The sequence below is a fragment of the Phaenicophaeus curvirostris genome, unplaced genomic scaffold (genome assembly GCF_032191515.1).
Source record: "Phaenicophaeus curvirostris isolate KB17595 unplaced genomic scaffold, BPBGC_Pcur_1.0 scaffold_46, whole genome shotgun sequence".
NCBI lineage: Eukaryota > Metazoa > Chordata > Aves > Cuculiformes > Cuculidae > Phaenicophaeus > Phaenicophaeus curvirostris.
In genome coordinates, this window is record NW_027206669.1 from 32,415 (window position 1) to 56,950 (window position 24,536).

Genomic DNA, 24,536 nt, shown 5'->3' on the forward strand with positions numbered 1-24,536 from the left:
TTAGTCTGGGAAAGCTGAGTCCAATGTCTCCTGAAGACTGAGACTTTTATGGATGCTAAATACAGGACACTAGATTCAGAGATTCTCAAGATGGTTACAGAATGAGAGAAATTAAACAGCAAATTGTAAGTTTCAGTGTTGACCCAATGTATATTAAAATTGGTGGGATTATGGGACAGACATGTAGTTATAGAACAGGTGATCGTTCTGCAGAAGTATCTTGTCTGCACCAAAGAGGAAGTTCTGTAAGCTCAAAAACCTGATCCATGTTAAAACTTATTGTTTCACTTACGGGATGCAGCTAGGGCAGTGGATGTTCCACTTGAGGCTTCTAGCACATTTTATTCACCTACAATGTTCTGCTTGTTGCAAAAGTAAGAAAACTTTTGTGTTCTCATGGCATTTTCAGTGTAAGTCTTCCTATTAAAGGCAAACAATGCAATTATAGAAAATGGGCATATCTTTTCATTCCTTGCAGTGCTTCCTTCCCTCAGCTCTGGATTCCTTATTGCACTAGAAATATTTTGGAGTCATTTATGGAAATTATTCAAACATCTCTAACCTTAGACTTCATTGATAAACATTATTAAGGAATTGTTTCAGAAATGGTCTCTGTATTTTTTAGCAGAAAGGCAGACCAGAGTAATGATACTTTTTTTTTCCCCCAGGAATACAAGTAGTTTCATAAAGACTACATCTGACTGCTTCAGAGACAATGGTTTACGAGACAGAATGATGATTTCTTTTTTCTGTTGGAGCAATTAAAGTTGCTAGTAATGCTCTATCAATTCATTCTCACTTGGATGCTAGTGCAGATTACAAATTCACACATTACATGTTCAAAGATGTTATAAATTATTTCTGTTTTCTTTTTCTGCTCCTATTTTACTCCCCAAAGCAACAGGAAAGACCTGAACTGCCAGCTTTATATCAAGAATGAGAGAACTTGTAATTCACACTGCCAGGACACACTCCTGAAATAGTGCTAGTGTTCAGGCCCTTCTTCGACCTTCACAGTTGAAGAGGGAGGGTTGTTTGATATCAGCATGGCAACTCAGAGACCAACAAATCTCTCAGGGTGAAATCAAATGCAGTGTTTATTTTGGACAGCCGAAATAACAAACCAGATACTCAGGGGCACTCTGAGCCCCGGCATCCCAAAGTTGCAAAAACAGATCTCAATCTGGTCAGATCACAATCTGAAACTTTGAACAGGGCCAAGGTTGCAAAACACAACAGTGATTTGATCTGACACGCACCACAGTGCCAGGAATGAAAAAAGTAGGTACGGTAAAGTAAGTAAGAAAGAGAGAGAAAAAATGTAAGTAGGATGTGGGGAAAATAAAAAGAGGGGGTCACCACTCTAATGGGGCATGGAAATTCCTTCAGAGACACATGGTCTGGTAGTTGTGGCCAGCAGGTTGAGCAAGGTGATTCTGTCCCTCTATTCCTCTCTTGTGAGACCCACCTGGAGTATTGTGTCCAGTTCTGGAATCCTCAACATAAGAGGGATATGGAACTGTCGGAACGTGTCCGGAGGTGGACTACAAAGATCATGAGAGGGCTGAAGAACCTCCCATATGAGGACAGTTTGAGAGAATTGGAGTTGTTCAGCCTGGAGAAGAGAAGGCCCTGAGGAGACCTTACAGCTACCTTCCAGTACCTGAAGGGGGCCTGCAAGAAAGCTGGAGAGGGACTTCTTATAAAGGTGTCTAGTGACAGAACTAGGGGCAATGGCTATAAATTGGAGAGGGGCAGATGTAGACTAGATATAAGGAGGAATTTCTTCACCATGAGAGTGGTGAGGCACTGGCACAGGTTTTCCAGGGAAGCTGTAGATGCCCCATCCCTGGCGGTGTTCAAGGCCAGGTTGGATGGGGCCTTGGGTAGCCTGATCTAGTGGGAGGTGTCTGTGCCCATGGCAGGGAGGTTGGAATTAGATGATCCTTAAGGTCCCTTCCAACTCAAACCATTTTATGATTCTATGATTCCTCAGCAGCAATTCTTCAGGAACACGTGGTCACTTCTCCAGACTGGTTATACTGGGGTGGTGGGCATGCACACCGTGTCTTCTTGCAAGTTCTGTTTATTGGGCAAGTCCATTGACTCATTAGCATCTGAGGGGTGGTCTTGGTGTCAGCACAGAAGCTCCTTTGGGAAGGTCTGGGTGCTCCTGAGCAGTCAGGGGCAGGTGGGGTGGGGAGGCAGCACCTCTGCTGCACCTCCTCCCCACTCTGTAGTAGCCTGCCAAGAACAGTGAGCCCACTGGCAGGTGAAGCAGAGAAGGGGAGGGTGCACTGCTTACTCCTGCACCTCTCCCTACCATTGAACCTGGCACCACAGAGGAGGGCCAATGTTTAAGACTACAACAGACAAGTAAATGACTCAGTCATTACACATAAAGTGCTGGCCATAAAAAGGAACCTTATGAAGGTGACTGCTGCTTGACATTGTTCACAGGATTTTCGGCTGTGTCATCCAAGTCACTTGTTAGTTCAGGAGAATTAAAGGAATACGTGGTATGTTGTGAATCTCCATGAAATCCATCCAAAGGGGGTCTACAAAAAGATTTTGATTTCCCAGTGTATTTTCATAGATAACTCCTATTTTTTAATTACCAAAATACATTTAAGTTCTAACCAAATGTGTTTTGTGTGAGAGTTCATCTCATTCGAAGGCCATTTTCCCATTTAGAATAATGGCTTGCCAATATACAGGGATGCATAAGCGGTTTCTCTCTGATGCGGTCTAGTCTTCAATTACCATAAAACTCAAAGAAAATAGTTGAGTTTAAATCAGGTTAAGTAATGGTCCATTAGTATGAGTTTGAACACTCTAATCTGCGTGTGAGAAGTTCTGAACAGCATGTTTTCCTCCTGATACAACTAGTGAGTGTTAAAACAAACATAATGCTACTGTGTAAACTAACTGCAGGGAATTGGTAGTCAGCTGGAATAAAAAACTCTAGTGAAGATAAAATTTCTCCCTTAATTTTCTTTGGCACTGTAAAAACACATGTGTTCTCAAAAGGGGACTCTCAATGATCTGGTGGTTGATTGGTGTGGGCTAAGCTGGACCAGGTTAGCTAAATGCAATTTCTAGCCCTGCCATTGAATTGCCATGCCAATGGCTAAACTGTTAGATTACTCGCTAGCATTTTTTTTGAGATATTTATCATTTATTTTCTTTAAATTAAAATCCATGGGCTTGGGCCTGGAAAGTTAATTACTGTATTTCTATAATAAGTATTTTGAGCATTCAGAGCTGACAGAATTGGAGCTTTTTAAATTCTTTTACAATAATTAATTTGAAGCAAAATTTGGCAAGTTGGGCCATGACTGTTCCTAAATAATTGTACAGTATGTTCTGTTGTTGAAAGAAAGGATATTATTTCCAGCTTTGTAATATAATTTACATTTAGATTTAGCTAATTTCTGTTTATTGCAAACACTTCATCCCTCAAGAGAGAGAGAAAATAGGCATAGGCACCTTTGTTTTCTCAACTTGATTATGAAATTCTAAAAGACTATGAGGTCTCATATTAAAACTAGGCTGAAGTAGTTAAAGGCTTACTTTTGCAACATTTAGCAGTGAAAAATTTGCGTCACTTTTAAACAAAACTCAATATTATTTCTGCATATACAGCACTTCAATAAAGCTAGGTAGCTTGGAATTATTTTAATAAATGTTTGATTCCAAGAAAAAATACCTAGAAAATATATTGTAAAATATATTCAAGGCTTGTAAAACATGTAATGAAGTCAGAAATGTTTTGGAGATTTTTTTGAAAAGCGTATAATAAAATCTCCACCAACTAAATGCTTGTATTTTTGACAAAAAACAGTTCAAGGTAACAAGTATTGGGATTTGGAAGGATTCTTAATTTAATGAAGGTGGACAATAGCTTCCTGTGAGGCATGCAGCAACTTTACAAATAAGCTACAAATATAAAATATAGTTCATTCACTCTACCTAGCATGTCTTTTTTTTTTCTTACATTCTTTACACTTTCTGTTTCTGATATATTTCTGCAATCTGCTCAACAACTGCTAGCCCACCATACTGATCTGAGATACTACTTCCAAAGTCAGAATAGAGAATATTTTTTCATGGTTGTATGTGTTTTACCTAGTAGAACTCTTTTGTCAATCATTTGAAAGTCATAGCAACCTTAGAAATTCTGATAGTCCTTTTTAGGGGCATAAAATGATGTATTACTAATGCAGGAATATCACCAGATGATTAGGTCATGCAGAGGATTATTATTAAAGGAAATCTCTTAATCTGCAGATACTCACAGTATTAAATCTAGTTTACAGATGCAAAAATTAGTTGTGCAAGCATAGGCCTGATATGGCATGTTTCACATGTTTTTCTTGAGTCTTTTTCCATATTATATTACTAATCCTAATGCTAAATAATGTTGAAGCAATTAGTCTATTAATCAGACTATTAGCTCTGTTTGGATGATGAAGGATTTTTTTTTCTGAATAAAACCTAATACTTTTAATAAAATTTACCTTAAGAATTATGAGAATAAATTCTTTTATTTAACACTCGGCATTATGCACTGGAAATACTTAACCTTTAAAAAAGCACAGATTGTTTTGCTACAAATAATCTGAAAATTGGTTTGAATGGTGAACTTTCAGCCTTCCTTCTCAGCTGTCATTATTCATGCTTACAAAGTATTAAACAAAGTAAACCATACACCCCATGTGGGCCTGAAGCTGTAGATTTTGTGAAGCATATACATATCTTCATATGCATCTTTTAGCAATGTAATGGTGCAATGCTTAGTGCTGTCATTTATCAAGACTTAAAATTAGGATATATATACTAGGAAAGCCTAATTCAGAGTGCAGAAATGTTATTTATCATTTAGTAAATAAAGGAAATAGAAGTCCTGGTATGTTTCTATCCCATTTCATTCTAAAACCGCTCTTTCTGTTTGTTACTAGTAAAATAAAATAAAATAACATATTTTGTGGTTTAGCCCAGCACATTCTGCCTGCAGTAGAAATTGGGCAGAGATTCAGAAAAAAGGTAAAATTTGTGGATTGGTACAAAGAGAGTTTAATAGGACAGACAAGGAAGGGAAAATAATCATAATTATAGTAATAAAAGAATATACAAAATAAGTGAGGCACAATGCACTGCCCAGACAGTCCCCAAGCAGCTGTTTCCACCTTCTGGCCTTATCCTCCACAGGGTTTTTTTTCATCATAATGTCAAATGGTATGGAATATTCCTTTGGCCAGTTTAGGTTAGCTGTGCTGGCGGTGTCTCCTTCCAGCTTCCTATGCATCCCCCGTCTCCTCACTGTCAGGATGGTATGAGAAGCTGAAAGTTACTCGACTTAGTGTAAGCACTGCTCAGCAACAACTTAAACATTTAAGGTCAGTCAAATTACCCTTATTCTAAGTTACTGCACATTTTGTTATTGAAACATTCAAAGCCTTTTTTAATGGTAAATAAATGGATTTTTATTTTTTTAATAGAAAATTCCCAATATTACTAGCATTCAAAATCATCAATAACATGTGTTAGACCAGATCATTTAAAGTTTCTTTTGAAATACTTGGTTTTCCCTGGAATACATTATAAATCATGTAGTTTTTAGTGAAACGAGAGGAGGATTCCTCCTTTCCTATGTAGTCTGAAAATAATTAGCTGAGAAAAAAAGATGTTGTTTCTCTTCTGAACAATTCCTAAATCCATGTATTTCCTCCTGTGCTCCTTGTAACAGAATTAGCATGGGCTGGATACCCTAAAAGAAACAAATGAGAATGTACAGATGTGCTGGACCTCTTCATTTCTCAAGCATTCCTGGTAATGACTGATAATATCTGTAGTGGTGGTCTGCAAAAGGCTGTGAACCTTCTCTGCTCTGGGAAGGTGGCTTCTCACCAGGGCTGGTTTAACCTGCTGCTGGGGACTGGTGGATGCTGAAGTACAGTCATCAGCACATGCTCATCACTCACAAGGCATCACAGCCTCCAAGTCCACCAGGATCTCATCACAAAGCTAGTCTGAATTTTGCTATGGAATAAATACTCAGCACAAGCTCCTTTTTGTCAGAATACAGAAGGGCACTCAGTGGGGTTTTAAAAAACAAAGCAAAATGTTTTGATTTCTGAATTCATGATAGATATTGTGAGTCTGCTCAGTATCTGTTCCTAAGGAATTTCAAAAAGGCAGGAATAAATGTAGTGGTAGTAAAACTACTAATTTGGTTTTTTTTTTTAAACATCTTAACTGCATTAATATATTCCTGTCTGTTTTCATTAGCTCTCATTTACAAAACATTGTTATGATGCCAGAACAACTTATACATCTTATACGTGCAGTCTGTATTCATAATTTGCAGGCACGGCTTGACAACTGTTGCCATACTAACTGTGCTAACAGCTGGGCCATCATTTCCACTCTTTCATTAAAAAGGTAGCAATGTGGTTTAGGTTGCAAAATACTGCCTACATCAGTGACCCGATACTCCTTTACACCTCTTATTCCGAACCATGTGTTAAAACAGAGGAAATGGGGCACTCCACACCTTCTGGAATCAAACATGCCTTTCCTATAAGCATTTCTCTTTCTTTAAGGATATAATTGTTAAATTAGCAGTCTGAACATCAAATGGGGCTATAGCAGTTATGAGAGGAATTGCAAGACTGACAAAAATTAACTTAACTGGCTATGTTTGGTAATTTGAATGAATAAGATTAAGAAGGGTAAAAAGCTACAAAAGGTGAAGATTTAGGTAGTCTCAAAACCAGCTTTGACAAACAATCTCCTGTGTAAACAATGTCAATATCTGAACATTTCTGCATTATTCATACCAGTGATACTTGCATACTGCTTTTTATTTCTTCCTTTTGACTGATAAAAATGTTGATAGCACTTGAAATAGGTATAGCAACAGAAATAACATATTCTATTTTCAGGCTCATCTTCGAAAACATCACAGGAAATGTATGAGGTAAAGCAGGAGACCTAGTTGAGTGACCTCCAGTTATATGAGAATAGCTAAATTGAGGAAAAACAGTTGTATACACAGATTTTTGAAGGACTTCAGATGTTGCGAGTTATTAGTTTTATAAGCTTTTGTTTTATGTTTATGTTTATAAGACCCTTTGATCCCAATTTTGAGCTGTGGGAACTGTCCTGGGGAAAAATAAATTTTTGGATATGGTGCCTTATCCTCCATCTGTTTAATCAATGTTGCAACATACATTGCCTTGTCTATGAAGCATTTCAGGAGTCCAGTTTCTCAGTGTAGCACAGGATTTTGGGACCTAGTGAGTAGTTCAATGTCCTTGCACTCCTTCACATGGTGGAGAATTGCTGTTCTCTCGGACAAGATACTAAGGACAAGGAAATCAGTACAATGTTGGACTTGGCACCAAGGTATTGAGTTGTATGAAAAAATAACCCGTGCCCTAGCGCTGTTGGTTTTGACTCCTGGAAGCAATCATAGAGGAAAGAGACTAATGGGGCTGCCCTGGAGTTCAGGGGTCCCCCTGTAACCACAGTGGATTAAAGTGGAGAGGGCTGCATTAACTGTTCAGCTTTCAATTCCCAGCTAGCTCTGCTGGCAGATTTCAAGCATGGTAAAATTGCCATAAGACTTACCAGCCTCAGTCTGTTATCAAGCATGGCACAGGAAACTGTTTCATTATTGCTGGTATTGTAACTGAGGACTAGATATTAGTTACTATGATTTCACCAAAACTTTAGAATAGTTGATTAATCTTTTTGTGGATATTTATTTGTTAATTGATTTTTGAAGGTTGGAAGTGTATTATGTTTTGGGTTTTGTTTGTTTTTTTTTAATTAAGTGACTGGCGAAGTCAGAGAATTAAGTAGGGCAGGAAGAAACAGATCTATATTTCAGACTTCCTTCTATTTGAAACTACTAAGAATTTTGTGGACCCAGAGAAAACATCTGTGCATTACAACTCCTTTTGGTGTTTGGCAGGTTTTTTTGAGATTATTGAATAATTCTTTAACTAATAATCATGAAAGACAGTCTCCTTTTTAATAAGAATATTGTAATTTGTGTTAACCTCGGAAAATTTAGAATACTGAAATCTGTAAGACACAATATGGCTAATTTTACTTCTACATATAACTTTGGAGAGAAAGGGTAGAAAAATGTACTTTTTACTTCCAAATATTATTGTTTTATCTCCTTATGATGTGAAAACAGAGGTAATGCTAATGATAATGCTATAGCAGAGTTGCACATCATACAGACAACATTAACAGCATTGCACTTCCAACCCAAACCATTCTATGATTCTACGATTCTATGACTTTGTGTAGAATGGATTTTCTCTTTTTCTTCCTCATCTGTTTAATTCATAACAACTGTTAGGAATTCTTCAAGTTGGAAAAGGAGCCATTTCAAATAGTTTTGTAATCATAGAATGGTTTGAGTTGGAAGGGACCTTGAAGACCATCTAATTCCAACCTCCCTGCCGTAGGCAGGGACACCTTCCACTAGATGAGGTAATGGGAAATAGCAACATGTAATCTTCCTGCAGTGAACAACAGTGGAGCAAACACAAAGACTATTTTGGTTCTTTTGGTCAGAGAGAGAGGCTGAAATGAAAATAGTACATATTTCTGCAAGGTGATTTTTTGTGGTTAAGAAAGATTTAAACAAAATCGATCAAAAAGGCTTTGGAAGTTGCAGGGGAAAGTAGATACCTACTTTGTATTTTAAAATTACTTTTAAGTAGCTACTTTTAGAGGGGGGTTTTAGATATTTTTTCACTGAGAGTAAGAGAATTTTTTTTTTTTTTATAATTTCCTGATTGCTAGAACCTATTTGTTGTCTCAGTTTGTTTCACAGTGCTCCTTAATATTTCTCTCTGGGATATTTTCATGCAGAAACTTTGAGGTCATCTTTATATATTTCAGGAATGTTGAACATTTAGGGTTTTTTCTGGTATAATTATTTTAAGAAATCAACCGATAATGTTTACAAATATAAAATTTTGTGCACTGGATCCACAAGCTACACACTTGCGTCAAGGCTTCTTCTGACCTGCACGGTTGAAAGAAGGTGATTTGTTTATCTGTGCATTGATCTGGAGGCTGACAAGGTGACTCTCAGGGCAAAAATCAAAAGCAAAATTTATTCTGCCTTCGACCAAAATAAACACATCAAAATAATCAGTGCAAAGCCGAGATATGGGGGTGCAACTTCTCAAAGTTGCAGAAAACAGATTTCAATCTGTTCAGATCACAATCTGATCCCTGAACCCAGCCAGGGTCACTTCATTCAATCTGGCACACACTGATACCAGTCGAGAAACAGTAAAGGTAAATGAGAGAGTGAGAGCGAATGGGGAGAGAGAGAGAGAAAGAAGGGAAAAAGAAAGAATCACCACTTCCTTTGGAAGGGTAGGGACCGGTGCTTGCTCCTGCACCTCCCCTCCCATTGAACTCAGTGCCACAAATGAGGCCCTGAAGTGATATCCCAAGATCAGTCTTTGGGGAGCGCCTGCTGCTGCACCCCCTCCACTATTCATTGCCAGTGCCACAAAACAAGGGAGCAAGTAGCCGGCCTTCAGACAAAATGTTTAAGGCAAAGAAAGAAGTAAAGTTGGGCTTTATAGGATGGTACATCTGCCGAACACTGTGTAACTGCATAGAGCACAAACTAATAGGTTGAACTGTCTCCACAGTTACTACAGGCACAAATTGCTCACTAATGAGTTATTTTTAATGATAGTGTAAACTGAGAAGACCTACTAGCCTGGTTATGATCCTTTAGATGTTTCCTCACTGTGAGCTATTCAAACTGTGTGGCAACTGCACATTTTTTATCCCCTGAATTAAATTATCCTTTCAGCATAAACCAAAAATAAACAAAATTAAAATTGAGGTTCAGAAGACCCATCTAATGCCTTCAATGTCAAGTCTGTATCCAGATTTATCTTTATACACATTAGCTCCAGCAGCCACTGCAGAACAGAACTATTCTCAATCGGTACAGTATTTTAATGAAATGTTTACATATAAAATAAGATTTTTAGGGTCATGCAGAATTGAACTGAAGCACTTATCTATATTCACATCTTCTGGTGCTTATCTTGCATTCCTGTGATCTCTAAACTGCTCTGAAAGAAATGGTGAGTTTGCTTTCACAACAAATGAGCAGCCAAGGCCAGAATTAAAGGACGCTGTCCCAGATGCTGCTCATTATTTAGTTAATGGCATTCTCATATGGAAATATTATATTCAAAGGACAATATATGTTAACATGCATATCTTAAGTCTGCAAATGTATAGATATGCTTATATATACGCATGTGTGTGTGTGTTTGTGTGTGTGTACAAAAACCATAATATTTGGACCCAGATTCTGTCAGGACATATTCAGATTCTGAATGACATTTTTATTTTCAAAGTCTTATAAAACTAGTTATTACTAGTGAAATGTTTGTCCGATGTAAGTAATGCTGTCTTCATCAAAAGATTCAGGTTAAACCATCTGAAATCACCATTTGGTATGATGAGAATTATATGAAATCTTCACTTCTGTAGAGTACAAATGGTAAATAAACCTCCAAACCCTTTCATCTGTTATTCCAGTATGAAATGAACTGAGCTAGTATTAGACTGTATAGTTTTTACTGGTGAACTTTTTCTGACAGTATTGGAGGAATAAGCTGGGAGAAAGCAGTTTCAATTTCCATTTCAGTTTACTGTTACTTAGTTAGGAAACTAGAAACAAGTCATTTTCCTGAACATGTGCTGCCGTATGCCATACAAAGGAAAGAGAAATATTTATTATGGACTTCTTGTATTTTTTTTTCTTTAAAGAAAATGCACCTGAGACTTAAATGTTACAGTAGAAATAGCATCTCCAGTTAGGAAAGGTTTTAGTTCTTTGTGTAAATATTCCATGCAATTATTTTTTTCTCCTAATAAGATATATAACAGACTCCACTTATGCAGTGAGAATGAAGTTGTATTTTACCCTTGTAACTTCAGATTAGAAAGGACTGCATATATATGAAAATTAAGTGTTAACATATTTATCAGCAGTTCCATTTCAAAGGACTACGGTTTGTCTAAAGGTCCATTTCTCATTTTTATAAAACCATTAGATTATAAAAAAATTATATAGGCAAGATGCCATGCCTATTACTCTCATTTTTATGTACCTCTTTTTACGTGTTTCTTTGCTTATCTGTATGTGCTTTGGATTTTTAACTACATAATCTTTCTGAATCTGGAATCCTGTAAATACTTTTATTAATTGCCATAATGTTATCCACTTCATATCAGAAATAAACTTTAAATAAAATTACTAGGTTTCACTAGGAGCTATTTGACCTACACACAGACCTTTCCAAACCTAACCTGCAAAATCTTGCATTCAGTATATGCCACTGTATTTACAGAGGAGAATATTATACAGTTATTAAACAGTATATTACTTTAATTTATGCTTACATTCTTTCACCTGAAAAATTGTCTGTGAATACCGTGATATATTCAGCTCATTACTTCCAAGTGTCTCTATTTTTCTGTTTGTTAGTAGCCCAATATTGATGCTACTCTCCAGACTTCTCACAACCTCTACAGGATCATCAGAAAATTACTTATACTTGTGAGAGAAAGTGTAAATGTATATATATAATTCAATTGTGCTTCTTCATTAAAGATATCCTGAAGACGTCTGAATGAATAATTAATATTTAAGGTTTTGTTTGTTGATGTTTTTTAAGAAAAAGAAAAAATCCAGACCTCAGAATTCTAGACCTATGCCAGCATTTTCCTTCAGTAACATTTTTATGGGATATTATTTTCTCAAAGAGACTGCATCCGCATTTTCTACTGAACACAGAAATGTGAAGATATTCCTCAGGGACTGCAGGCTGGTAAGCCAAACTTGTGAATTGGTAAAGATGTTTTGAGGTACTCTGAAATAAAGCATTGATGTGAATAATACTTGGTGCACATGTTTAGCTTTCTTGATGATGCTAGTTGCCTGGTAACCAGCAAAAGGCATATGTCAGAGAAGAGTTCAAATAAAATAGCTGACATCAATCTCAGCAGGATAAGGAAAGGGAAAAGCATTTATTAGCTCACCCATATTGGTATATACATGACTCCCATCAGATTTTCTTGTAATTGAATATCTAAGCAAATTCCAAATCTTAACTTACTGCAACATTTATGGTAGTTCTTAATTGGGAACAGTATTTGTGTCTTGTAAAAGATGATTTTAAATGTTTATTTGCAGACAGTGCATAGTATGCCTGCTCAGTTGCCTGTATTGGAAAAATATTTGTTTTGTTCTGCCACTGGCTAGGTAGTAGCTTTTCTATTTTATCGAAATTCACACTGTATTTTGCATGTGGAGTGTAGAGTCACGGGACCTTCAAAGACAAAAGTCAACTATGTTGCATGGGAGGTCACAGGACCACGTTTTTCAACATATCATTTCGGCAATTATATTTTTTGGTATATTCCTCTGGTTGAGCTGTTTATTCTAAACTAAAGAGTACACAAAATTCTGGTAGTGTTTTAAACTTTGTTTTTTCAAATATTCAGGAAACTATATTTATCTGTACTTAAACATTACAAGAAACTCCCTAGTTACGGTTAGATACTCATTTTTACCCAGAGGCCGCTAGCAGTCACATTTTCTGTGACTGCAATGTTCTTGTTTATTCCCAGAATTCATGGACAAATATAGAATTTCCATTGGGATTTTTTTTGAGGAGGTGGTGGTAATTTTAGTCCAGTACCATACTTATGTTTAAAAACTAATGTACTTCTCTTTTCAGAGCCTTCATAAAAGTAAATAATTTTCATAGAGAAAATCAGACATCAGTGTTAGAAACAACACTTTTAGAGTAACGATTTTATTCTAGTAGTTTTCCAAAATTATGAATCACTTCTGAATTAATCAGTTTTATAATATCTATGAAACACTTGCGCGTTTAGCCTAAGCTTGTCATCTCACTGCCCTCTGTTGTCAATGGAGAGGGGCAGCACACGTTTCTTAGACTGTGGCAAATTGCGATCCAAGGTTGCTAATTGTTTCTATTATCAATGAATGAAATAAGGAATTTTCACACTGACCCTTTAAAAATCAAATATATCAGATGGAATTAAATTCACCATTCACGGTGCTTCTTTTTACCTTTTTTGAGTAAGTAAAAATGATATAATAGGAATAACCAGTTCACATTTCAGTTGCTAATGCTCATTACTAAAACCAATATTGCTAATCCAGGAGCTTGAGCTTGCTGAGGCAAGTTCCATCTTCCAGGAACCAAACTTGTACTTCACCTGAAATTGTTACAGACTATTGAACAGAGAAAAAAACGTAGTCAAAAGAGAGTGGAATAACCAAATAGTCTGGAAATGACTAGTGATCTTTTATAGAATATAAATTCAAATAGTGTCTGAGCAGAGCAGATCAAGGATTACTAGTTTTGCTTGAAATTACCTTGAATTCCCTTTAAGTCCAGTTGCTGCAAGGTACACCTACCTACGGAAATGTGTAATCATTTCTGTGAATTGATGCAAATACAGGAATGTTTTTTAAGCAGAATGAGACAATCTAGGGCAAAACATGTAAGCTTGATCAATATTAGCACTCCCACCATTCAGCCTGCAATAGAAAACCTGCTTATCATTTTGTTTGCACAGGAAAGGGCTTAAGGTGACATCTGGTTTTCTCACATGAAAAATTATGTGTATCATGTTTTTGAGGCCTTCTTATAACCAGGAAATTTTATAATTCCACAGTGAAGTGTGGCTAGAGATCAATCAACCCTCACATCACTCATTCAGACTCAGGTAAAATTTGTCATTCCCATGTTACTGACAAACAAACAGATTATCAGCAAAACTAATTGATTCACACCCCAGAATTTCAGGGCTGGCTACTTGAAGAATTCATGGCCTTGAGATGAATCAGTTGCAGGAGTCCAAGACATAGGAGGAAAGCAAGGAATATTTCAGAATGAACAGATCCATGAGTAATGCCTCGTTGTCCCTGGACCTGGGACAAAGGCATCTCTCAGGCTATTCCAGTTTGTGCTGGAGGCTGAAAAGATCAGTAGGGATTCCTTGTTCCAACATCTGTTCTCTGAATTGAATCAACCTTTTGCTCAGCTGTGTTCCTGACCACTAGTGAGACAGCAAATAAACAGCAGAACCATACAACATTTTAGCAGCCTGCGAATTATCCACCCTGCATTCCAGGGCAAGTTCTGACCCTTCTATAGGCCATACCTGAATTAATGCCATTTAATTCCTTAATGAGAAGGTTTTCCACAACTGTAACAAACACCAGAACAGTCACGATCTCTGCAAGGCTTTTGATTTTGTGTCTTACCAACGTTTTGGTCATCTGAAAAGAGCCACAATTATATATAAGGAAGAAAATAATTTCTTACCACACAGTACTTGTCCCCTGGAGTAAGAAAATCAGCTGTCAGGAAACAACTACTGCATGTGTCCAGGAGTTTGACAGCTTCTCCACTGTGGGCAGGTTTGTAAGCATAGATTGTCCCCTGACAAACAGAGAGAGATAATCCATCCCTGGGCTATGAGACTTCTCATTAAAAGCTGTCAAAGACTTCAAGAAAAAATACTCATCTTCCTGAGCTCTTTAAAGTTTCATACTCTACTCTAAATTGAGGTAAAAAGTGCCCAGTAGAATTCAACTGAATTTAGTAAATTATATAAATTTACACTAGCTGAAAATCAGGATGGTTCATTTGAGAGTGATCCAGCTAGTCACGTTTCCAAGTTTTGTTTCTCATAACTGCTTTAATTTAAAACCACCCTATTTCGTATTGCTCCAGAAACCAATCAATATTCTAAAGCAACATAAAACACAAATAATAAATCTTAAGCTTCAAAAGATGTTTTTATCTAAAGACCTCAAAACCTTTTAGAAACAATTCATAACTAATGTAGACATAGATTTTAGAACTTCTCTACGCATTTTACAAAAGGAGAGTGAAATCAGAGACAAAGTGTGACCAAAGTTACCCCCACAAAAAAACCCAAACAAACCACATTTAAATGCCAATTTAAATTATTAAAGGTCTGGAAAACCAGGGATAATTTGAGGATTTGGGACTCTTGTGTAAGATTTCTGGACATCAGGCTGGTCAAAGAAGGATCTTTGACTGGGTGGCCAGACAAATTCAGATAGATGCACAGAACAAGTCTCCCGCATAGCCACAGTAGGTCTGATGTACCCAAGGCCCAAGATTTCATTGCAAACACAAGATGGGCTAAGTTTACCTCTGGTATAATTTGTTGACTTGTGTGATTACATTACAGACATTTCATACTGGCAGTGCCAGCATGCACATACAGAATAAAAGGAACATGCCATTATATAATGCCGTTATCTCAAATGCTATACCTGGTCAGTGACAAGCAGAAGCACAGCGTAATCAGGTGAGAATATGAGGCTGGATATGGGTTTTAAGATATCAACGCAGATTTTCGTCTCATACTGCAGATCTTTGATGTGATAAAAGAATAAAACGCCCCCCTGTGCAGAAAAGTACAAATCCACATCAGGTCAAGGTCAATTATCCCAGCCTGAAGGTCAATTATCCCACCCACTCTGGCAAACTGAACTGGCAAAACCTTCTGAAATTCTCTGGAGCAAGTGTGTTTAACTGTATCCCATTGCTAATGGTCTCATCTGCCTTCATGACGTTTAAATCCAGATGACTCTTATCCTGCATAACGCATTTTTTGAAAAATCAAGGTGTTTTTTAATACAAGTCTTACTAACAGTCCATGTTTGATAACAGACTCTCTCATTAGTAAACACTTGAGATTCCACATTGTTTCTTTTGTGACAGTATAGGGATTTGTCCCTCTCTTAAGCAGCACTGTATAATGTAATCATCATTTTGGATTAAATATTGAGTGAGATTCAGCACAAAACAATTTGGTGGTTCTCTTGGTCATTTTTTTCTCCTCTCCTATTTTTTGTCCATCCTTCTTTCCTGTTCCTCTAGAACTCTCTTTGCCTTTTGTTAAAAATAGTATTGTCCTCTTTGGTTCCTTCTTTGACTTAAAAAATGGAATCTCTTCCCTCCCTGCTCCTTTCTGAGTTCTTGTCTCAAGTTCTAACAAAGAAGATATATGACAAAACCAGAGAGGACCTCCACTTTTTTTCTGACTTCTGTCTTTGCAGTGAGCTCTGCAAATACACTCCATTTGAATGCTTTTTGATTTTCACACAATAAGTTACAAGCATAAAGGATGCCTTACATTTCCAGCTGCATACAGTCCCCCGTTACAAAATGCCACGGCAAATAAAACTGATTGTTGTGGATCCTCTGGTTTGCCACCTGAAAGCACAAAGGCAACAAGAAACATCAAGTTTAATTCATTGCAACCATGTGTCCCAACTTCAAATCTGAGATGATTTACTACTTGTGAGTAAAAAGGCTCAACGGGCTATATATTCTTTGGACTTTGTGCTGTGATGATGAAGGACAAGGCTGGTACACATAATTTAAAGTGACAGTACTACTGTGGTCTGATGAATTAGAAATTAATTTGAGAAATCAAAACTTGTCCCAATGTCTGGCAACCTTCACTGTGGAAGTATTTTTTTTCCCTAATTTCTACTCAGAATTTCCATTGATGCAAACTGTGCCCTTTGCCTGTCAGGTTCCATCCTGTCTGTAACCTTTCATGAGTAGCTGAAGCAACAGTAAAATCCCCCATTTCCTTTCCACTGGGCTGAAGAGAGTTCTCACAGCCCATCTTTGTATGACACACGCAGACTCTGCAATAATCTTTGTGGCCCTGTGCTGAACTTTGTCCACTACGTGAATGCCTTTTTTGTATTGTGGAGCCCAAAACAAAACAAAACATTTGAAACAAACCCTAAATCCTAACTCAACTAAATCACAAGTGATTGCAGTTCTAAACAAAGTTACTAAAACTAAGCAGTAGAGAACCCATTCTAGCATCACTTATTCCAATTTAAACTAGAATGAACAGAAATTATTTCCCTGCCACTGTTTTTCCAGAGGCTATTCATTTGGCTGTCTACTAGCACAAAAGCTATTAATCATTTCTCCTGTAAACATATAAAAGGTTGCCATTGATGTGTCTTACAGAGGTCAGTGTGAGCTGAGTTTTTCTAACCAGTGGCTTCCTGCTGTACTCACATATTATTACTCCCAGACATCATTGATGCTGGCTAAAAATCAATTAGCTTGATTTGAACATGGAAATACCTTTCTTTTTCTGCGCTCCTCGAACATATGACACGATGTCTGACACTTTACACACGTATTCTGCACAAAAGAAAACAATATATAACGTCAACCTTGTTTATATGTCAGTATTGCAATAAAAGCCAGTTATAGCCCAGTCTACTGAACAAAAGGTGAAGTTTGGTATATTGAATCAAAAATGTGCATTCTTCTCCAATATCCACCATCTCTGTCATTTATGCATCTGAGCTGGCACAGTCGTTACGTGGTTCAGCTTACAGCTATAAAAGGGAGATAGTCATACATGGACTGTGATCCAGATGCAGATTTATCTATCTTCTAGTGCTAAGTTCTGGTTTTGTTATTTCCATTCATAATTTTTTAATTAGATTTACTTACAAAGGAAAGTTTAGCCAGCCTGAAAATTGCCCAAGTGAAATGTTGTGGCTGCTTACGGTTCTGTTTGCAAAACCATAACAGGAGCTTGGCACGTGCTTCGAGTTGGACACACATGTAAGCATTCTGCTGAGCAGATACAGATTGCAGTACATCTTAAATTAAGCAGAAGCTTCAGTAAAATACGAATACAGACAGTGTTCTCACACAGATTTAGGACAGGACTCAAAGAATACACAAGTGGAGGAAAATCCCAAATGGCAAAAATTCTTATTGCCTTCTAACGAACTGGCAAACCATTTCTGGTCACGCCTCAGCTTTATATTTGTTTGTGATTTTCAGCTCTTGATATGGCAAACTTAAGAGTTTGATGGTTTCAAAAACAGAGGAAGAGTGCTGGTTTGCTGATTTTTTTTTCAGAGCTGCCTTCCATTTCTGTGCTGACTATCAAAACTGGATAGAGATACAGAACTTTGGGAAAGTCAGGGATATTTACAGCAGCTTAAAAAAATAATGTATTACATGGCAAAAGAAGAAAACAAGATTATCATCAGCCTGTCCATTAACACTGATTCAGTGTTTATTAAACATTGCTATGCTGGTCTACAGAAGGATATTATCCAGTTCTAGTGATAGAAATAATAATTTTTCACGGAAAGGGTCATTGGGCACTGGCAGAGGCTGCCCAGGGAGGGGGTTGAGTCACCTTCCTTGGAGGGGTTTAAGGGACGGGTGGATGAGGTGCTGAGGGACATGGGTTAGTGATTGATGGGAATGGTTGGACTCAGTGATCTGGTGGGTCTTTTCCAACCTGGTGATTCTATGATTCTATGAAGTCAAAGACGTCTTCTGTTCACTTTCTGTGCTTCATATGTAATGCATTAATGCCTGATAATCTTTATAGACTTGTTTTGAATACAAAATAGTTCCTATAATTGCTGACCTTAAGGAATTCTATTAAGCAATATTACGTCAAATTTGGTTTCGTTTTTTAAAGATTCATCATGAGCTCATCTGTTCTAACATCATCTACCGTATCAGAGGAGGACAGTCCAATATTTCATGCAAAATAAAATGCATTACTGGTGCTTAACTAACAGTAAAAATACATATAGCTGGTATATTAATAGTTTATTGTTAACCTAGTAGGGCTGGTTAATAAGATCAGGACTGCTGTAACTATTGTTCATTTTATCAATTTTGATGTATTTAGAAGTTTTTCTTTTTTTTTTTCCAAAAAAAAATGAAAGCAAATTGTTGGGTGCTAAAGAAACCCACCCAGAAGTTCTGAATGTTTATCCTACTAATAAAAGAAATATGTCTTTACAATTTCTGTAAGATATACAATAGCAGAACAGCAGAAAGCAAAAAAAGCTTTCACCTATCCTTTTTCCTCCCTACTTGAATAAAAGACACCACACAGCTATTTCTTACCAGGGAGAGGTTTTTGTTGAAGAACAGAAACACTGCCTCTCTCAGCATCAATTGCCATAACATATCCTTCCTTACAGCCCAAGTAAATCTCTGAGGTCGCAGTCCAGCAGTGGGCAGTAGGATGCACTGACGGCTTAGCAGAATCTCTTGGCTTCAGCAAAAAAAATAAACAAGTTCAATTAACGATTGACAAATATCTGTACAAGCAGTTACGTACATTTTACAGCAAAAAAAAAAAAAAAAAAGAGCACTCCCTCATAGAGCCTGAGCACCTGTATAACTTCAGTCCTATTTATTCAGTTAGTCCTTCACTGAGGGGAGTAATTTGAAAAACGAGAACATTCTCCAGAGAAGCCTGTCTGGAGACAGTGGTGGAGAACTCACCTCTCTCTCTAGAAGCTTGTCTGAATGATGAATTATATTTTCATTTTAAAATTACATATTTTAAAATTTGAATTTATCTGAATTTATTCTCCAGCGCTTGTGTCTGTTACAGGTTTGTCCCCTAGCTTGGAATCCATCCGGTACTTTCCCTACCCTTGCAACAATGCTGACCCACCATAACCAATATTTTAATGATAAAATTATGATAAAATTCAACACTCTGAGACCCCAGAAGTTTGTTGTGGTTTTTTTTTAATGTCAGAATAGCACTGGAAGCCCAAATTGAAATGGTTACCCACTATTATCTCACCCTGACAAATGTTTTTCAAATTACTTTTCAACATAGTCTTCCACTGCATAGACATTACTTGCACATGTGGTCTTGCATACTTGGCAGTACTAAAGCACACTTTGTTTGAATAGTTTAGCGTATCATATAATCCAAATTACTCTGTAAAACAGCTCTGTCAACCTTTGTGTCATCTGCAAATTAGTTCCAGAAATATCCTTGCCACAGACTTTGCATGTGCCTTGAATTTCATTTCACTGAAATAAATCTCATAAATCTATCATTCTCAAATCAGGAAGAACAGAAATTCACCATCAAATGTTATTAAAGACAGTGATCTGCTCAAATACAATAGTAATAGGGGTCATATAAATACCACGATAGAAAGAAATAGATGGAACAGGGTTTGGGGAGGGGAAAAGGGGAAGAAAACACAAGAAAACCTTGTAAGAACATTTAAGAGAAGATCCAAAGCATGTGAGCAGAAGTGGTGAGGAACACTAGACAATAAGATGGATGAAAAAGAATGAAGAGTCTATAATTCTATAAAACAACATCTGCTGTCTCAATAAAGGTTCTATAAAAAGGAAATATAGGTGGACTTGGGATGAAAACATAGGACAGAGATTCATAAGCACCTAGATGTTGCTAGTAAAATATGCCAAGGGCTGGCTACATGATTCTGGGTAAGAAGCCTACTCTCTATTTATGCTTACAAAGCATTTTGAATTTCTCAGCGGGGAAATGTTACAGAAATAAAGTATATTAATATTTACTTTATAAATCAAATAGGACTAACAGTAATAAATCTATAACAAATGGGGCTTTACATCACCCAGAAAAACATTTAATATAGGCATTTTTGCTGATTTTATGACTCTTGAACATCACAAATCTTTGGGAAGGCTGCAACTGAGCTCCTGTGAATCAGGAGCTTTCTGTGTAAAGATGACTTCTATAATATTCCTTTGTACCTGCTGCCATGACTGTCTTAACACATAAACTAAATAAAATATGGAAAACTGAGGATGAGATTGTGTAAATTCTAAACTAGGTTGCTTCCTGAACTGCGCATTAGTAAGGTGGTGTATAAAATTATAATAATGATGATGATGATAATGCTGTCTTTCTTTGAGCTTCTCTCCCTTTTAAGTAGCAACTCTTCAGAGAAAAAAAATCCATGATGGATCCTTGTAATGAAAAGGTTTATAAAAGGACAATTAAATAAAATTGGTACTGGATGCCAAGAGGACTCAAGTATTTTTAACTGCCATTTTTTTTAGAAAATGTTGAGCCTAATACTAAATCTTTTCTCCCCCCGGCTGGTCTAGGTAGTTCCAATTGTAAACGATAATAAGAAGGAAAAGGCACACATCATCATTACCTACCATTTACACTTTATTCTCCCATGCTACATTACTGGAATATTTCAGTGCAGCATTAACTAAATAAGCCTGACCAGAGACAAAGGCCTACACAGTAAAAAGGAAACTACTTTAAGTACCTTCTCAGCAAGACGTCTTTCCATTTCAAGCTTAGCCAGCATTTCTGCTTTCTCTCTCTCTTCTTGAGTCAAGTATTTTTCAACTTTAATCTGAAGGAAGAAAATGAGGGTCATATCAGGGTTCTTCTCTCCAAATGTGATCACATGCAGACTAAGAACCTTTGGAAAGAGGGGCAATACTAATTCTTGATGCTTTTTGTATCTCTGCTCCATGATAATACTCCTCAAGAGGACATTGTTCTTTCGAACACCCCTGAAAGCATATTTAAAAATGCTAAAATAGAAACTACCATCATTTTTGTTGAGATTAGTTGTATTTCTTGCATACCTTTTCTGACAGTGAATAACACGAACTGGTGAGAGAACAGAGAGAATTGGGAAAGACTGACCAAAAGAGCATGAGATTGGTGGAATATATTGTATAAGAAGCATGGTGCTTCTTTATAAATTATCATTTCAATTTATAATTACAGTACTAAGCACGGTTTAGTACCCACACACTTAGTCTAAAACTACTTAGTCTCAAAATGGTGCTCAGAATAAACAGAGAAACCCTTATCTATGGAAGTAAACCCTCCAAGCCTGGCTTGAATCTTACACTCAGGAACAGGGGGAATATCTACCTAATTTATAGCCAATTAAAAACTTAACATCAACGAATTAAGATTGTATACATCTTATTCATTTTGGATTGACTTATTATAAGTTTTCTCCCTAAAGAGTGAAGGGAAGCAAAAGAGACAAAAAGATGATTTTAAGTACACAGACACATCTGTTTTCAGCTTTTCAATGTCTGGCAATGACAGGAATTAAATAAATATATTTGAGTAGGTGAAAGAGAAAGATTCATTTTTCAAACACCTCTGAATCCTGAACTGTGAGTGCTCGCTCTGGTATCTCATCATCTGTAAGAGCTGGCTCCCACACTTCCAACTGCAGATCAAGTTGTTCCAAGATTTCTCGGATCCTCAGGTTTCTTTCTTTCACTCGTTCTATCTCCTGCTCCTTTTGTTGTGCAACTATGTCAAATTCCTTATTAAAAGCAGTTTTCAGTTTGTAAATGATGTCCTGAAATACCAAAAAGGGAAACAGCAATATGGCACAGGTCACATCCATCCATGATTATGGGACCACTCCTCAAGCCATCAAAACCATAAATGTGTGTAATTGTATGTGTGACAGGGAGATAAACTGGTAAAGCCCTTTAATGAAAATCATATAGGCAGAGTTCAAGCTTTGTTAAATAGAGGTGGGCAAACTATCATTCGTGGGGTTTTTTTCCCGCATAGAAATTTTTATTGCTGCATATTGCTGCAAACACTGGATAGAAAATTCTATTTGCTTGTTTTTGAATTCTTTGGCTGAAAGAAGGGGCCTCAAAGAAAAAAAACACATGACCTATAAATCTAGAGACTGTAAATCACAGGTAGAGGGGCATACTTTTAAGGGACATACACGCTAAGGACATATTTTCCTGATTTTTAAGTGATTCATCCTGCAGTTTCAATAATGCTTTTATGTGATTTTCTGCCTGGCATATGTAAGAAAAATTCCCTCATTAAATAAATAAACAAAAGTCGTAAACTATTTTTTTAAAACAGCTAAGACCTTACAATGATTTTAAAAATCATATATTCTCGGTGCTTAAATTCTTCCTTTAGCCTACAGAATTGACCTCAACAAAGCAGAACAGAATATTAAGAGAGAAAACTATGTGTGTCTCCTACTACATCAATTTAATAAAATGAAACATGGAAAGGATTTCAGTTCTATCACCAGATTTTACATTTTGAGATGCTTAGCTGTCTGCAATTTGTATTACAATAAATATTTTTGTGGCCATGATTATTTCATTGGTTTCTAATACAATAATAAGTTATGATGTAGTAAGGCAGGATGGCAGATAACATAAAGTGTTGCTGGGAGACAAAAGGCTGTGCTCAAGTGTTTGTCAGCTACCTATCTAACTCTCAGCAAATTCACTGCACTGGCCAAGAACACAGCAGACTTGTCTGCTATTAGATATATCGTATGCATCTTGAAAGCCACACAGTAGAAAGATCTCGTTACATCCAAACTTACATCTAAAATTGCTCCTTGTGTTTCTTCCCCATCTGCTTTAAAAACTAGTGTATCTACTAGATTTTATGTATTACAACGCATAACTGTTGAGCTCTGCTACCAGTTGTAGCCTTAAAGAGCTCTGATGAGGCAATGCTTTACTGTTGTTTAACCACTTCTGCCCTTGCAGATCATCTTCATAAGAAGCCTTTTATGTAGCATGTTTACTGCTTAATAAACAGGCCAGGGTAAGAGAAGGGAGAGTCGGATAGTAAAGAATATTAAATAACAGAAACACTGAAGGCTCCAAATGAAGGGCTGATAAGACTGTAAAGAAATGAAATGGTGTGAGGATACAGCTGAACTTTCATTCAGCAGCAAATAGTATGGAAAGAGGTCATGTTTCCACAGGCATGCTGAGCTGTGCAAGCCAGCTATACAAACACCAGAGGACAAATAGAAATACTCTCAAATTGGGTAACCAATTTCATAAAAACGTTTTTCTTCCACACCTGAGCTGGCAAATCCACATGGTGCTTTGCTGCACGATGTGCATTTATCTGTAACACAGTGGCCTGTGCAACTCTCCATTGTAGTGTCAGTACACCCAAAATCTGAGCGTCTGTGACTGCTATGAGAACCCAAAGGTGTGGCAGTGCCACTACAGTAATACAAACTTGAAAAGACATCACCTTTAATAACACTATCTGATTGACTTTCTGCTCCCTACTGTGCAAGTCCAGTTGGTGGTACAGGATAGATGTATCTCCACCATACTGAGAGCTCAGACTTCCAATCAGGCAGGAAGATGCATTATCATCAGCCGTTACGTCTTCTGTCTTCTCTCGTTCTTCCTCAGGTAATACAGTCTCAGACTCAGTCTCAGGATTTTTCTTCTGAGCCTGAATATCACAAACATGACAACTGTGTTAATTTTGTATACGAACCAGTGGCACACGTATGAAAAAATTCTAGAGATCATATTCTGCAATTAAGCCCAGTGATCAAAAACCCACAAGTTGAAGTGAACGTATACAGAATATTTGGTCCAGTTGTAGGATCCCCAGTACAAGAAAGACACGGGCATTCCGGAGCAAACCCAGCGATAGGCCACTAATACAATTAAGGGTTTGAAGCACCTAATATGTGAAAAGAAGCGGAGGGTGCTGGGATTGTTTAGCCTCAAGAAGGAGAAGGCTTGGGGGGTGGTGTTTAATAACAC

At 37.0% G+C, this 24,536-nt stretch overlaps 1 protein-coding gene and 1 long non-coding RNA gene across 4 annotated transcripts in view; both read right to left on the minus strand.

Annotated features, from left to right (window-relative positions):
- Positions 1-4,528: 4,528 nt before the first annotated feature.
- On the minus strand, positions 4,529-14,552 carry LOC138733909 (uncharacterized). Of its 3 annotated transcripts, none has more exons than XR_011339492.1 (2): positions 14,439-14,552; positions 4,529-5,770 (listed from the first exon to the last, which is right to left on the minus strand). It is a non-coding gene; the product is annotated as an uncharacterized lncRNA (long non-coding RNA). The 3 variants fall into 3 exon arrangements; XR_011339490.1 differs by lacking the exon at positions 14,439-14,552 and adding an exon at positions 13,484-13,516; XR_011339491.1 differs by lacking the exon at positions 14,439-14,552 and adding an exon at positions 13,175-13,335.
- Positions 14,553-15,614: 1,062 nt separating this feature from the next.
- The window catches only part of LOC138733912 (uncharacterized), a 71,712-nt gene continuing 62,790 nt past the window's right edge, over positions 15,615-24,536 (minus strand). Inside the window, 7 exon segments of the mRNA XM_069881429.1 lie at positions 15,615-15,746; positions 16,288-16,367; positions 17,268-17,327; positions 19,077-19,227; positions 21,254-21,343; positions 22,115-22,321; positions 24,007-24,146. Of these exon segments, the coding sequence (XP_069737530.1) occupies positions 15,615-15,746; positions 16,288-16,367; positions 17,268-17,327; positions 19,077-19,227; positions 21,254-21,343; positions 22,115-22,321; positions 24,007-24,146 (860 nt within the window).